At 41.5% G+C, this 14,629-nt stretch overlaps 1 protein-coding gene and 1 long non-coding RNA gene across 2 annotated transcripts in view; one reads left to right on the forward strand and one right to left on the reverse strand.

The window, feature by feature from the left end:
• On the reverse strand, window positions 1-11,030 carry SLC66A3 (solute carrier family 66 member 3). The gene is made up of 7 exons (XM_054821638.1): window positions 9,783-11,030; window positions 7,282-7,364; window positions 6,746-6,815; window positions 6,084-6,141; window positions 4,734-4,854; window positions 3,495-3,536; window positions 1-1,553 (listed from the first exon to the last, which is right to left on the reverse strand). The coding sequence occupies exons 1-7, from the start codon at window positions 9,923-9,925 to the stop codon at window positions 1,465-1,467; spliced, it is 606 nt and encodes a 201-aa protein (XP_054677613.1). The 5' UTR covers window positions 9,926-11,030; the 3' UTR covers window positions 1-1,464.
• LOC129204883 (uncharacterized) overlaps window positions 9,756-14,629 on the forward strand; it is a 19,046-nt gene continuing 14,172 nt past the window's right edge. Inside the window, exon 1 of the long non-coding RNA XR_008576523.1 lies at window positions 9,756-9,887. This is a non-coding gene — a long non-coding RNA (uncharacterized LOC129204883). The remainder of the gene's footprint in view (window positions 9,888-14,629) is intronic.

A 14,629-nucleotide genomic window follows, 5' to 3' on the forward strand; every position in this document is an offset into this window, starting at 1 on the left:
TCAACCACGAAGGACAGCATTTATTAATATGACCTGGAAAATGTATCACACACCACCTGCCACCATTTAGACCAGATGATATTTTACACAGCTTTAGTAAAATCAGTAACAGGATGTTTACAGTTACTCTGTCAACGAACTCAGAAACATCTATGTTTTACTGGAGCAGTAAAAAATCCTCATCTTTGAACTTGCTCTCAGCAATGTGAGATACCTGAAACTGTATGTCCACAGACATACTTCTTCCCTCCCCTTCCCCTCTAAACCCAGAGTTTTCGAAGCAGCTACGTTTTCTGACAGTGAATCAGTCTGATTGCTGAGGGGACGCTGGCGGAGACATCTGCTTTTGCAGATACCGTTCTTCCACAAGAGTCCAATGATTTAGTGTGTTGCGAGGAAAACCTGCCTCCAAAGTAGTCAAAGCAGTCTTCCCGCAGTTGGCCTTGGCCTCACGACCAAGGGCGCCTTGGTTTTAACATGCCAATCAACAGTCATACTGTAAGAGCTCTTCTGAAACAGCGTAATGAGAAATGAAAGCAAGCTGTATGATTACTTCCGTAACTTTTGCTTGGAAAGGCCTTACTTCCAAAAGCAAAATGCCTTGTTAATGGTTCTCAAGAATATACTTTTCCCTTTTTTAGTAAACCTCCTACAGACTGGTTAGCATCTCACAAGTAAAAACTGAAGTCTTTACGTTGACCAAATCTGTTGGTCAAAGTTTCATTCATTTCTGTGCACTCTAATCTCTGCTGTTGCCAAAAGAGTATGTTTAGTGAATGAGAGCTTAAGTTGAAAAAGAAGAATTCATAGTTGAGTTTTTGCTCTTATCCTACTAAAAACCGGGTGTATTGAAGAAAGTGACCATGGGTATCCTGTATCAGTTGTATAAATTGTACTGTTTCAGTGTTGCATGTAAGCGCTACAATCCCAACTGGATTTGTGACTTAGAACTTTATTTTGGATCAGGCCTTGACTCAGATTTTCTTCATCCTAAAATACAGATAGTTCATGTCGAACTAATTGAGTTGTTTGCAAGAAAACAACAAACATCTGTTGTTTTTCAAACTCGCAGCAGACGCAGAAAGATGAGTTGATATGTTAGTGCAAAATTGCTCTTGTATAATTGAAGAAAATTGCTTATATGTAACCAGAAAGTACTGAAGTGATATGAGAATATATAAACATCTAAATAGAAAATACCTTTTTCATTTGGTAAAAAAAAGCCAGAGAAAATGTGAGATCAGTGAAACTTGTCTTAAATGACCAATAAAAATATGCTGCTTAAATGAAGTATCTTATCAGAATTATTTCTGAGAGAAAATAAGCATGACTGTACTAAGTATGCTTAGGGATAAATACTAGGCTTAAGAGAGAGAGCGCTTCTGCAACCTTTGGTCTGTTGTTTAAGCTTAGTTGTGTCAGGTTTTTTTGCTGGTAACCGTGGTGTGTGCTGAGGAGTGTCTTCTAATCAGTCTTTTTAGCTTTCCTGTAGTGCAGGACTGTGGCTGTGACCCAAATATTGAGAATGAGCATGGTTATGAAACGGATGAGAACTAAAAAGGAAAAAAAAAATTTGTAAGGATAAATCCAAAAAAATCAACTGCTGTCACTTTCAGAAAACATGTTTTGTAAACCTTCACTGGTGTGCAAATAGGCTGGTTCCCATTCTGCAGCTCTTTTCAGTCAATTAGTTTAAATTACCACATTTGGGAACCCAGAAATTCTCAAAGTAAATATAGCAGAGAACAGCGTTCAGCACTTGCGAGTGATATCTGAAAATGTTACCCTAAAGTACCTTTAATTCTTTCGTGACAAAACCAAGAGAATAGTACAAGTTTGAGTAGCCTCATAGAAATTTATATTTATACTTAAAATTAAACTCGGAGCCGCAGCTCACGTGTCCTTTACAGTTGTGTGTTATTTATAATAAAGGGACTATTCTCTACTGCCATCTGTTAAGTTTAGACTTCAAGGAGACAGGAAATGCATGTATCTGACAGATTTTAAATCTGATAACAGAGAAAAAAAGTAGTTTTCAGAATCTTGATTAACTTTCAGGTTTTTTTAAACCAAAACAAGCATAGTATCTCTACCTGTCAAACCACAATTTGAAGTATAGGTAAATGGAATATTCACAGAAATGTACACAAAAGTTTGTTTCAGAAATACACGATACTTGACAGGTTCATACATGTGCATGAAACCAAGATGAACATGCCAAAGTGTTCAGTGCTAGAAGTTAACTGGAATGTTTTCCATGAGAGCCATATGGTATCAGTGGTTGCTGCCATCTCTTCCACGTTCCAAAGCGTATTGTGCTATATTTTAAAAAGCAGCTTTAACCAGAGCCAGCTTTACTTCCAAGAGCCAGCTTTTCACTTTCATGGTGTTTTTCTACCTTCCTTCTTCCCCTCAATATCTCTCGCTTCTAATCAGTGTAAGTGTGTAGCTGTGGGTGAACTGGACTCAGCAACTGACCTGGAGTAAATTTCTGCATGTGCATTATGTTATTTTTTTGGTGATCCAGTTAGCTGCACGGCCCCACAAGCTCTTACTCCGGCAAAGAGAGAGAAAGCAGCAAGCACAGGGATGAAAATGCGTAACTGAAAAGGGGACTTCCTTTTCCAGTGAAAGAGCCACTTGAACTGCTTGTAAAACCAGAGCCTTATTGTGCTCCAGAGGACTGCTTAAAAATAAATAAATCCATTCAAATTATGTTTCTGATGAAATACCAGTTTTAAACTAGAACAAGGATCCACCAAATAAAGTACAATGTGATTTTGTTACTGTTCTTACATCTTGATTTTGAACCATTTATTGAAAAATCTGCTGCACTCCTTAGCTCTTTCAGTTTTGTCAGGATGGTAAGCTGTTAAATAAATTTACATTTAAATAAATTTGTTTTCCAATGAAATCAGCTGCAAATTATCTATTTTAAGCCATTTTTTGTGAGTTTCTTACCAGCCTACCATTTCATTTGCAGCCTGCCATAAACTTTCTGAATATTGTGCCTAAAACTACTCATATACTAAGCAGAACTTTAGTTTTCTAGAAGAATTTTTGAATGCACAAACCCCACAATAAGGAAACACTTAATATGTGAACAGTTATCACTCAATTATTACAGATTTATTGTTGTATGTTACTAAATTTAGTTATTTATGTATTTAAATATTAAAGATTTTTAATGCTTTATTCTGCTATTTTCATAATTAAGTTAATTATGAAGTGCTTTTGCCCTTGGAAAAAGAATAATGGCTTTTGGACCACTTGTCACCACATGATAAGCATAAGCAGGTTTTTTTTTAATTTTCTCCAGGTATTTGATTTGTAATCCTGCTACTTTTTTAGCAGTAACTCCTTCCCTCACCATGCTAAACCACCAGGTTCATGGTTTCTTCTTCTGAGACAAGATAACTGCTTTTACAAAACAGCTAAAAGTAACGATGGCAGGCAGCTGTTACCTTGGAAAGGCAATTCCATACTTTACTCACCTGCGAGATCATTTGTAGTCATTACAGTTGTAAGTATTCTTGCTGTAAATTGAATGGATTCTGATTAGTGGACTAGATACAACAAGTTTATACCTTCAAAAATGATGAAATATCTATTTTTCAATAGAGGATAATCTTGCATCAAAATACACATTGTATAGACATTCCCACTTTTAGTACATCCACTCGTCACTATTTCAGCTTCAGAGATCAAGCTCTCAAAGCTGAGTGACACTGTATTAGGGGTCCTTTTTAATGAGAAAATCACTGATTCATAGAATTAAAATGTTTGTGTCTATATCTATCTATTTCACTAGACTGGATGTGGTCAGAGTTTACTGCTTCTCTTTCTGTTCAGCCCCCTCCTTTGGTAGTTGATACTGAGCTACACCCACAACCGAGTTAGTTAGCATGGCTGAACCACTGTAAATGTTCACATGCATGCTTTCAGGCTTTTGCAAACACCAGGAATTCAGCTTTCCTTCCCGCAACAAATCTAAACATTCATTATTTCTCATTTGCAGCAGACTAAAACCATTTGAAAAGTTTATTGCCATTGTTCAGTGAACGTTCATTGACTTGAAAACATCTGTTTCACAGGGAAATAGATCCAGCATCACTATGTTTTATAGTAAGAATATTTTAAACAAGTTTTGTGAATATGAATGACAAAGGCACTTCTGACAAACAGCTGTAGAACTATTCATGCAGACCACTAAGTAATTAACACATGAACTGCACAAATCACTGTTCTTGGTACGTTCCTAAATTCTCCTCTGTTGAGAAATGTATTCACATATAGTCATAGAGTTAAAGGTATTTAGCATTAAGTGTGTATTTATTTGTAAATTACTTTTCAGAATTAGCATTGTCTAACTACAAAATTTAGCACCTCTTCATGCTGGATCACTAGCAATTTTATTACATCCTAGAACATTGAAATCTTTTCTTCATAAAGACACTCTTTCAGTTATTTGAACTGTTATCAGGTTCCTTCCACCATATTTGCACATTTCCTAAGTCAGTATCATTGTGATTGAGCTGGTGTCAGTGATAAAACTTGATTTCAAGAGACTGTGTGGTATCTGAGTCTCAGAAGTCAACAGTAAGGGAAACGACGTTAGGGAAGATTTTTACCTACTACAGTTGAGTAAAGATCTATTGAAAGAGGCATAAGGAGGAGATACAGTTTTAAAAAATGAAACCTCAGTGCTTTGCACCAAGTTGCCCATAGCTTACTTGCGCAGGTATATGCAGACATACTCCAGGTCAAGGCGCTCACTTGTCCAGAATCTTTTGTCTGCCAGAGACACCGCAGCTGAGCCAGCTTACTGGCTGCACTGATGAGGGTGCATAAATTCTGAAAAGCAGGTAAAAAAACCACAAACCAGAATCTCTGCCATTATATTATCCAAGTGTTTAGCTTATAGCTGTTTGTATGTAACTTACAAAAAACCAGGACTAGCTTTTTCATTTAGAATTAAAAAAGCCCTATACTTTTCCAGTATTTTACAACCCAAGCATTTCAGCTTCTAACTAAGGAACCATGAAGCAAAAACTTAAAGCTGCCAGAAGCTTTAAGGAACTGATTTTGGAGGTACTGTCCAGGACGAAGCTCAAAGAGCACAATTGCTACTGCTGTTGGCAAATGCTTGGTAGAGGCAAATACAGTAAGAAGCAAAGAAATAAAAAAGCCTCTCAACCTGCTACATAAGACCGTTCATGAAAGTTAGCTAAAATGAGACTGATCTAGTCTAAACAGCAAGGTTGATTCAGACCATCTGTTACCATTATGTCTGGCAAACAAAACCATAAAAGAATGAGAAAACTCACAAGAATGTGTGGAAAATGAGTCCAATTGCTGGGAAAAAGTAACGAAGGGAACAGACTTTTCACCCTGTCATCCTTTTACAGGGGATTTTGCAAAGGCAGCAGGTAGAGGGGACCTCCACATGGGTCTCTGTGGCATGTTCGGATTTCCCTTGCGAGTGAGGATCGCTATTAGGCTTAGAAGCTTTATCCCCATTCGTATCGTTTTTTTGCATTAGCAACTCCTGTTCATCTCAATTAATTTTTAACTTCCTTACTTCTGATAAAAAGGGCAAACACCATCTTTAACCTATGTAGGGCATTATCAGATGATATTTTTCTTGCAAAATTCTAGGACTAAAGGGAAAAAAGATCTTGTGAAATATTTGATTCCCTATTTCAAATGCTTTAACTGACGCTCTGTTGTTTTCCTCTCATGTTAAAGGATTATTAATGGGGATTATGACATTAGGACTAAAGAGGCAATCTTTTTTCAACATCTTAAACCTTTGCTAGTTTTAATTAAGGGACTGCAATTAACAATTTTACCTCAGAACTTTTTTGTTTCCATAGAGTCTGTATTGCCAGTGCAATGTTTTCCAGCTACGCACTGAACTGAAACAGCTGTATTTGAAAACTGGGGTTGTTCTGAAAGCTAACCAAATGATCAGTTCCTCCAAGGACAAATATAAGGACAAATTTCACTGATCAAGACGTCCAGAAAAAAAAAAACGTTATTTCATATGTGGACCTAATTTCAAATAATTATGCAGCACTTACCATGGCCAAGTCTATTATCCACTTCCGCAGTGTTAGCATGTACCAGCCCCCCCAAAATCTTACATTATGTTAAGTTTTATAGCACTGAAAATTCTAGGATAGTGCCGCTCCTGAAACTGCCCGGGGAATTAGATTTTTTTTTTTAAACATCTGGAAATAATATTATTGAAACTTTATAACAGACTATGCAATCTAGATAAAATATATTAACCACTGGTTGAAACACTAAGTGTTCCTATTTTTCACACTGTCGTCGGTTGAACAGTGCCTGGAGTTTCTCAAGAGCTGCTCCAAAGCACAAGACTTGAGATTTAAGCCCAAATCCTATTTTGTGTTCATCATAGCAAGTACAGTCTGTGTGGGTAGGAATCAAAGAAAAAAGATTAATCATTTCTACCCCGCATTTCTAGCAGATGTAAATTAAGAATTGGTCTTGCTCCTTATCAGTTGTGGGCCTTCTAAAGCAAAGCTACATATAAAGCTTACTTCTTGTAGAGATTTTACTGTGATCCCAGAAGTCAGCATGTGAATGTGGAATGCATGCTGAGGGGTGGCTGAAAATTATTTACGATGGTAGCACAAAACAAATGATGACATAGCTGCTATGCGAAGAACTACCAAACAAGCTACGTAACCCAAAATGTCCAGATTTCAAAGGATACGTGACTGCATAGAACAAAGCTCGTTTTGTGTTTCCACTGAAACGCAGAATAAACAAAAGGAGAATGACATCTGAAATAAATAAAAGATTGCTCATCAGAGAAGGGAGAGAAGGGGCCGAAATGCACTCCTAGACAGTTCCACTGGGCACCATGTCTACGGAAACTCATTTCTTACATGTTTTGTCTTTCAAATTTGATTGACGTCCAAAACACTGCAAGCTCCAAAATGAAGCTTTTCTTAGAGTCTGGAGTGTTTATAAGGTTTATCTCCCACGTGGAGTCACTGGATAAAGCATGAGCTTACACTACAACTCCATTGTGTGTGTATTAACTAGATCTTTCTCCTCTAGCTGACCATCTATTTCCATAAAATTTATGAGAATTCAATTATATTTGAGATGTTCACTCCCTCTTCCCCCTGACTCCAGCTAGAATTGGTCAATGGATTCACATCACTGCAGTGCAGTACTACATGCAGAGCCTCGGAGTGCTGAAGGAGCCCTGTTTTATTTCCAAAATATGGCTTAAAAAATTACCTTGTGCAATGATGATGGGATATTCCAGGTATGTCTGCAGAGGGTAACCGTAATAGAGCTGGTACCTCAGAAACACAAGGAAGCTGAACAGAAAGACACAAAAGAGCATGACTGCATGAAGGGACAGGACAGCTCAGCTCCTTCACAGCTTCGTCTTTACTGTTTTGGTTGTGCCAAAAGGCTCCAGGCAGGTGCAGCTCCTGCTGTCAAACTGATCAAACAAATATGGAGACAAAGTGCAAGCCTGATGATTCTGTGGTCTATTTCTGTTACCCTCAAATAGAATAAGATGCAGAGAACTGCCCACGCTTCTTGTCAATGTCTTTGTGTCACAGTGTGTAAGGCATAATTTTATTAATTACAACTAATAAGAAAGAAAGACTTCCAGACTTAGACGATACCTTCTCTTTGCAATGGCCTTGGCACCTCTGGGATAACTCTGATTTCTTTATGTCTGTAGTTCAATCTGTACATTAAGCAAGTTTTACAGGAGTAGAAAACTCCTTCTAAGCTGTCTAGACTACGCTGTTGTAAGATTGCCCAGTATAGCTGCACTGGTCAGACTGAGAGTCTGTTGTTAGGTGCACCAAACAAGGGGAATTCTCCTTCCTGCCATTCCACAATATAGTATCTAAAAGGAACTAAGCTTTTATCACATTTTCTTAACTTTCTTCAACTTTCATGCAAGTCCATGGGATTAGACAGAAACTTCAAGGCTGCAGAGAAAATAGAAAGGACTCTTAGGGCATAGTTTTATGAAAGGAAAAATTGATGGTTTCCAGCATAGAAAGATGGCATAAGGAACTGCCTGTCTTGTAAGAAAATGGCTTTTACAGTATTCAGAATTTAAATATCTGAACTTTCTGGAAGTCTTATTTCTTGTAGGGTCAAATTACACTCCTTGGCACCAGCACCATGCTTCTGTGTCACTCCTCTGCCAGGTCACTGCATTTTGACTCTGTGGAAGCATCCCAGTTTGCACCAGTAGCCCCAAAGCTCTTTGCAGCTGGACCCAAAGTCTTTAAAGGCTGCAGAATAAATAGTCTACTAAATAAACAATCAGTCTCAATAAATGTTTCAAAAAACCTTCATTGCAACTCTTACAAAATAGTTTTGCCCAGAGCAGGCGCAGAACCTGCAGCAGTGTGGATACCATGGTTAACACGCAGGTGCTGAGGAGACATTTATGGCTTCTCCATGCTCATCTGAAACACTACTTATAAAGTATCTTTAATGCACATCAACATGCATGAGTTACTTTAAAATGCTACCACCGCTTTTTGGCGTGGGGTAAGTTCTCTCTGCTGGAACTACGCTTTAGGTCACTGAGGTGTATTAAGGATAAACAACAACAACAGGGGTTCGATGCCATGCAGGAACGTGGGCAGCAAACAGCCACAGCAGAGACCAAGGGGATTCTGTACAGCTATGTGCAGAAAGGTGTCTGCAAGCCTAAGCCTCCGCAGCGCCCGACCGGGGTCAGCAGCTGTGCCCCTCACTCTACATGAGGTGCAGGCACGTTCAGAAATGACACGCCAGTTTTGTGAGGTGATTTTTCTGAATAAAAAGCCCTTTTTTAGCTTGGTGTGGAGAGCTGGCAGCCATCCGGCTGGATGTTCTGGCCACCTCCATCCCTGGGTTGGGCAAATACAAGGCTCTGCGAGGTATTTTCTCTCATAGGCTTGTACCCACATTTACATGTACGTGTACAGGGTTTCTGTATTTGTTTTCCATTCCATACAATCCTCTTCAAGCAAGATTTAATAAGTCTAGCCCATGTAAGCTTATTACAGACTGACAAATCTTTGGTTTGACAAGGTTTGTAATTTTCTTAAAGAATGATTATGTTTTACTTATTTGGGTGAGAGAAGCCTGTCTAACTGGTACAATTACCTACCCAACAAGCACACGGACCATTTAATAACCTAAATACATGGCTTAAAACCATAGTAGGTGTTGTCCCAGCTACATGGGTGGCCAGAGTTGGTTTTGGGCAAGTTAAAAAAGAGGAGTTTCCCTTTAACCAACAGTGCGGAAATGTTTTCGAATAGGAAGTTTCTGCTCCAAACAGTTTGTGCGCCCAGTGGAGGCAGGATGAGGCACCTGCACATGACAGGCATACGAAGAGTTAGCAGGCTCAGCGGAAGCTAACCGTGTTATAAAAAAGAGTGGTTTTAAAACCGAAGAGAGCCAGGACTGCCCGCCGCCCTCTTCAAACAGCCACTCAACACAGTCTCACGCGCGAACAGAGCTGTGAAGGAAGGAACTTCATTATTAATTGCCGCAGCAAATCTCTCCTCTCCGTCGCAGCCCCCTCACGCCACCCAGAGAAGCCCCGCTGAGGGGAAGCGCTTCCGCCGCACCCCAACGGCTGCTCCCGCCGCGCGCCCCCGAGCTGCGCGCGCAGCCTCCGCGCCGCCGCCGCTGCCGGAGGGGGGGGGGGGGCGCCATGTTGTCACCCTATATCTTGTCCCGTCCCCGTCCCGCGGCCGTCGCCTTACCCGGCCAGCTCCAGCAGCAGGCTGCCCACGCTGACCCCCCGCGCGGACCTGGCCGCCACCACCGCCGCCAGCTGCGGCAGCTTGATCACCGCGCACACCGCCCAGGTGCTCCAGTGGGCCAGCTCCAGCATCGTGGGTGCCATCCTGCTGCGCTGCGCACCCGCGGCAACCCGGAATGGGGAACCCGCGATGGGGCGGGGAGCCCGCCCGGCCGGCCCTGCTCGGCCCCGCTGGCGAACGGGCAGCCGTCACGGAGCGCTTATGGCGCCCGCGCTGCCCGGGGCGTGGGGCGGGGAGCCGCCCGGCCTGTGGGGAGAGGAGAGCCAGGCCCGGCAGCCGGCATCCCCCATCCGCATCAGCCTCGGGCCTTGCCGGGCCTGAGCGCGCTGCCAGGCGGTTTGGCAACCCCAGGGAGGCCGGTGCGGCTTCCTCGGGAGGGGGAAGGGGCCGGTCACCCCTTAGTCCCCATGCTGGCGTGTTGCGGAACGCCGCGGTGAGCAGGGGAGAGGGGCGGCGGGTCTCCAGGGTCGTCTCTGTGCCGCTGGTTGGGGCCTACCCACAGCTAACGCTCCTCTGGTTAGGGCAGAGAAACGTTAAGCTCCAGCTTGACAGATTTGGTCCTGAAATGACTTTTCTTAAAAAAATCACACCAGTAATCATCAGATGCTGTGTTGGTGTAAAGGGTTAGCCATGGGTTGTGTTTACCTAGGAGTAGTGTAGATCAGCTCTTGGTTTGGAGCAGTAGGCTGGATTTCAGTTTTCTCCCCCAAAGTGGAGTCTCCAGTGCTTTGGCTCCTGTGTTTTTTCAGGTCGTGCTGCCTGGATTGGCGTGGTGCTAATTCCTGCAGTAGGGATGGTGCAGTTTTGGCCACTGCACTTTTGGTTACTCCAAAGGGAAGTACAGCAAAATTTCCTGCATGTTGGACTTGTCACATTATCGGAGGTGAAGCAACTTCCTCGGAACATACACCTACCCACCATACACAGTTATACACAAAAATAGTAATGTGCAGTTTCTAAAGCTTTTGTGCTTACCAGCTTGTCAGAACTAAGACCAGTTATCCAAGGAGTATGCATTTGTACTGATCACACGCATACAGAATCTTGGCTCTTCTGTGTCTGCATATGGCCAGGACCGCTCAGGATGTCAAATCCATGCCATTAATTCAGATTTTTTTTACTTACAGCATAATTGCTTTAACATTAGGGGTTATGCACGGGCATAAAATCTCTTCTTTTTTCATTCTTACTAAGGTGGTATTGCTGTATGACTAATAGTTCTTCCATGGTTTAGTTTTGCATTTCTTGCAAGTTATTTTCTCTTGTTTTGATAACACGTTTTGACAAACAGGTTTATCTCGTTCATTCCACATGCCTTTAGTGGTATTTTAAAACAATAATATTACTAATGCTTAATTTGTAAATTACATTGCCCTCGCTGTAATTCAGTCATAAAAAAAAAGTACATAAGTACATAAAATCTCAAAACTCTAATTGAAAAAAATGCCCCCCAATACAGAATTCTAATTAAAAAACTGTGATTCTGTTAATATAATTTGAACGAGCCAAGCTTTTCAGAGACAATAAACTCTAAAGAAAGGAAAACTCAAAGTCACCTTAAAACAATAACTGTTCCAACATTTTCTTGATAAACTGAGTTCTCAGCCTTCTGGGAGTATTGCGTACTTGAAAAAGAGTTGAGTAAGCCATCACACAAGATGAAGTTATCTCATTTAAAATTAGATCTGATGCATAGATGCGTTTGTCATTTCAGATAATCTGAGAATAATAAATATTTAAGATAGAAGTCTTATATCTGCATTACTGTGTGGATGCTGATCCAACAAAATGCTGTAAAAATATCAATAATACACACTGTCCTGTATCCTACTAGAATAATCAAGAAGCTGAACTGACTTCAAACTATTACGAAAGTCCATGAGCATATTTTTATTCAACTATTTTTATATTTAAAAAAGACATGAAATGTTTACCTTCAGTCAGTATTTCAGCTGTTTAAAAAATACTTCCTGCTTTGCATTGCAAGCAATCAGTTAAGCAAAATGATTTACTGCCCTTGCCCTGTCCTGCCTATGTAATGATATTGCTGTATGTCTGTTTACAGGCCACTTAAGTAGCAGTTTAGGGCAAGAGCAGATGTCACAGTGCTGGACAGCAAAACAAAAAAAAAATTATGAAAAGTATAAGAAATTCTTCCTGTTCTTTCTTTTTTTTTTTTTTGTTTTATATGCAATTTCAGACTCTTTTACTTGGTAAGTTACAGCAGAATGCAGAACCACTTTAAATTACAGTTCAGTGAATAAAGTCATTACATTCAACTCTGCTGTGCAGATTGCCAGTTTCACAGCAGGTGGACAGTGGCTTAACACTGCTTCACCTCAAACAGGAATGCAAATGCTGAAAAAAAATAGAGAATCCTATTGAAAAAAAATAGAGAAGGAAAATAATCTTGCTGTAATAACCAAAGACAAAAAGCCAAACCAGAATTTTTTTTTGCAGTAATGACGTTGGCTTATCATAGTTGAGTTCTTAAGCAAAATAATGCCTTGAATTTTGTGGTTTTGGAAGGAATGCAGAGAGTGCTGTCTTGCTTGTTATTTCCACAGCCTACCATGCTAACAGGGAATAGTTCATTTTATAGATAATTGGTGTTTTAAGCTCCAGGTTAATATAAAGGAGGTTCCACAACTGAAGAACCTGTGAGGATGGAGAAAACCCTGAAGAGATGTGTGGAGGAAGGCTGGGGGTGGACAGAGTTGGCCAGGGCACAGCAGGCTGCAGGAGGCTTGCTGCCTTGCCCTGAGAAGGGAGTGTGACACTGTGAACGTGCACACTGCCTGGGAAAGAAACGGGAGGAATTGAACATGTCAGCACAGTTCCAGAGCTGTGACATCTTTGGGATCACAGAGACATAGCAGCATAGCTTATGATGTGTGCTGTGATGAAACAAGCTCTTTTGGAAAAGCAAGCAGGGAAAATGAGTGGAAGTTGTGCTCTACACAAAGAGAGTCTGCATGGAGCTTTCCTCTGCTTTGGAATGAGCAGTGAGCCAACTGAGATCTGATGGGTCAAGATTGGTGGGGAGACCAGCACAGGGAACATTGTGTGGGCACCTGCTATAAACCTCGATGAGGAAGAAGCAGCAGGTGAAGCCTTAAGTAACTAGAAGAAAGCTCACAATTGTAGGTCCAGGCTTCTTTTAGGATGTAAAATCGGTCTGACATCTGGAAGAGCCACTTGGCTGGGTAAAAGCAGTCCAGCCAATTTTTGTGGGGCATCAAGTACATTTTTTTGACCCAGATGCTGGATTTGTTACTCAGAAACAAGGAAGTAGTAGGCAATGTACAGGTCAAGGGCAGCCTTGGCAGCCATGACTCCAGGAATTAACATCCCAAGAGAAGTAAGGAATGCAAATGTTTGTTAGAATAAAGACTCCAGGCTTGAGAAGAACAGACTTTGGCTTGCTCAGGAAACTGGTCTGTCAGGATCTCTAATGGCATGGGGGTCTCCAGCATGGAGACTTGGAGGGTGCATTTCAAAGTCAACATGCTCATAGCACAAAACCAGCTGAAATTCGAGCAGGCATGGCAGAGGAACAGCTTGGCTGAATGGGCAGCACTTGTCTGAACTCAAACGGGAGGGGTTGGAAGATGGAAGCAGGCATGGGCTACCCAGGTGATACAAATGCATTGCCCAGGCACGAGGGGATGGAGTTCAGAAACCGAAGCTCAGCTGGAGTTGAAATTGGCAAAGGACGTGAACACCACCAAGAAAAGCTTCTGTAGTTACTTTGACAACAAAGAAAGGTGACGGAAAATGTGGGCATGCTGTTTAACAGGTTAGGGGACCTACTTATTGCTGTGGAAAAAGCCAAGGTGGTCAGTGCCTTTTTTTGTTTCAGTTCTTACTAGCAAGGTCTGCTCGCAGGCCTCTCCGGTTCCCTGAGCCTAGTGGCACAGTCAGAGTGAAAAACTAACCATGATAGAGGAAGACAGATTTGGGGACTGCAGAGGCAAACTGGACAAAGACTTCTCAGTGGACCAGATGAGATGCATCTGAGAGTGCTGAAGGAGCTGGTCAACATTATTGCAAGGCCGTTGACTGTTTTTCATCTTTCACAGGTTGTGGTTATCAGAGGAGATTTTCAGATGATTGGAAAAAAGACAAATGTCATTTCTTCTTCCAGGAAGGAGGATCCAGAGCATGACAGACTGGTCAACCTAACCTCAGTTTCCAGGAAAAGCCAGGAAGCTCTGGAATCTCCCTCTTTGGAGATTTTCAGAACTCAGCAGGACCAGGTCCTGAGTAACCTGATGTAACATCAACGTTGGCCTTGCTTTGAGCAGGGGATTGGCCTAGAGGCGTCCAGAGGTCCCTTCTGGCCAACATAACTGTGATGTCATGCACTTCATTCCTTACACAAGCTGCATGAGGCCCCATTTTGCCACTGGAGGCATCAAGGTAAAAACAAAGTAAAAATGATCAAGATTTTAAAAAAGAAGAAAAACTGTGATTCCAGCTGCTCTTCCAATGTGGTTGTATTTGCTGAACACTTTTGTAGTGCCGAAGGACTGGGAGTTCTGCTATTAGCTTGAGTAGTAAGACTGATGCAGAGTTGTCACAAAAGCTCACTATCAGGAATGAGGTTATTTCTGGGCCGAGAGACTCCTCGGTGATGGAATGACAGTGTTTCAGCTCTGATTTGAAGAACCTCCTCTTACTAAAGAAGTACAGTGGATCCCTGTGTACTTCATGTTTGAGGTTATGTTGTACAAGTGTGCGTGATAGGAGTATAAAAGAGACATTGTAGGCTGCATGTAGTTCAT

This window comes from Grus americana, chromosome 3 (assembly GCF_028858705.1).
Source record: "Grus americana isolate bGruAme1 chromosome 3, bGruAme1.mat, whole genome shotgun sequence".
In the NCBI taxonomy this organism is placed as follows: Eukaryota; Metazoa; Chordata; class Aves; order Gruiformes; family Gruidae; genus Grus; species Grus americana.

Coding starts and splice junctions, on each gene's coding strand:
- SLC66A3 (XM_054821638.1), bottom strand. CDS start 9,925: ATGGCACCCACGATGCTGGAGCTGGCCCACTGGAGCACCTGGGCGGTG. Junction 4,855..6,083: donor GGATAATAGACTTGGCCATG/GTAAGTGCTGCA, acceptor CCTGCTTTTCAG/AATTTATGCACCCTCATCAG. Junction 1,554..3,494: donor GACTACAAATGATCTCGCAG/GTGAGTAAAGTA, acceptor TTTCCTTTTTAG/TTCTCATCCGTTTCATAACC.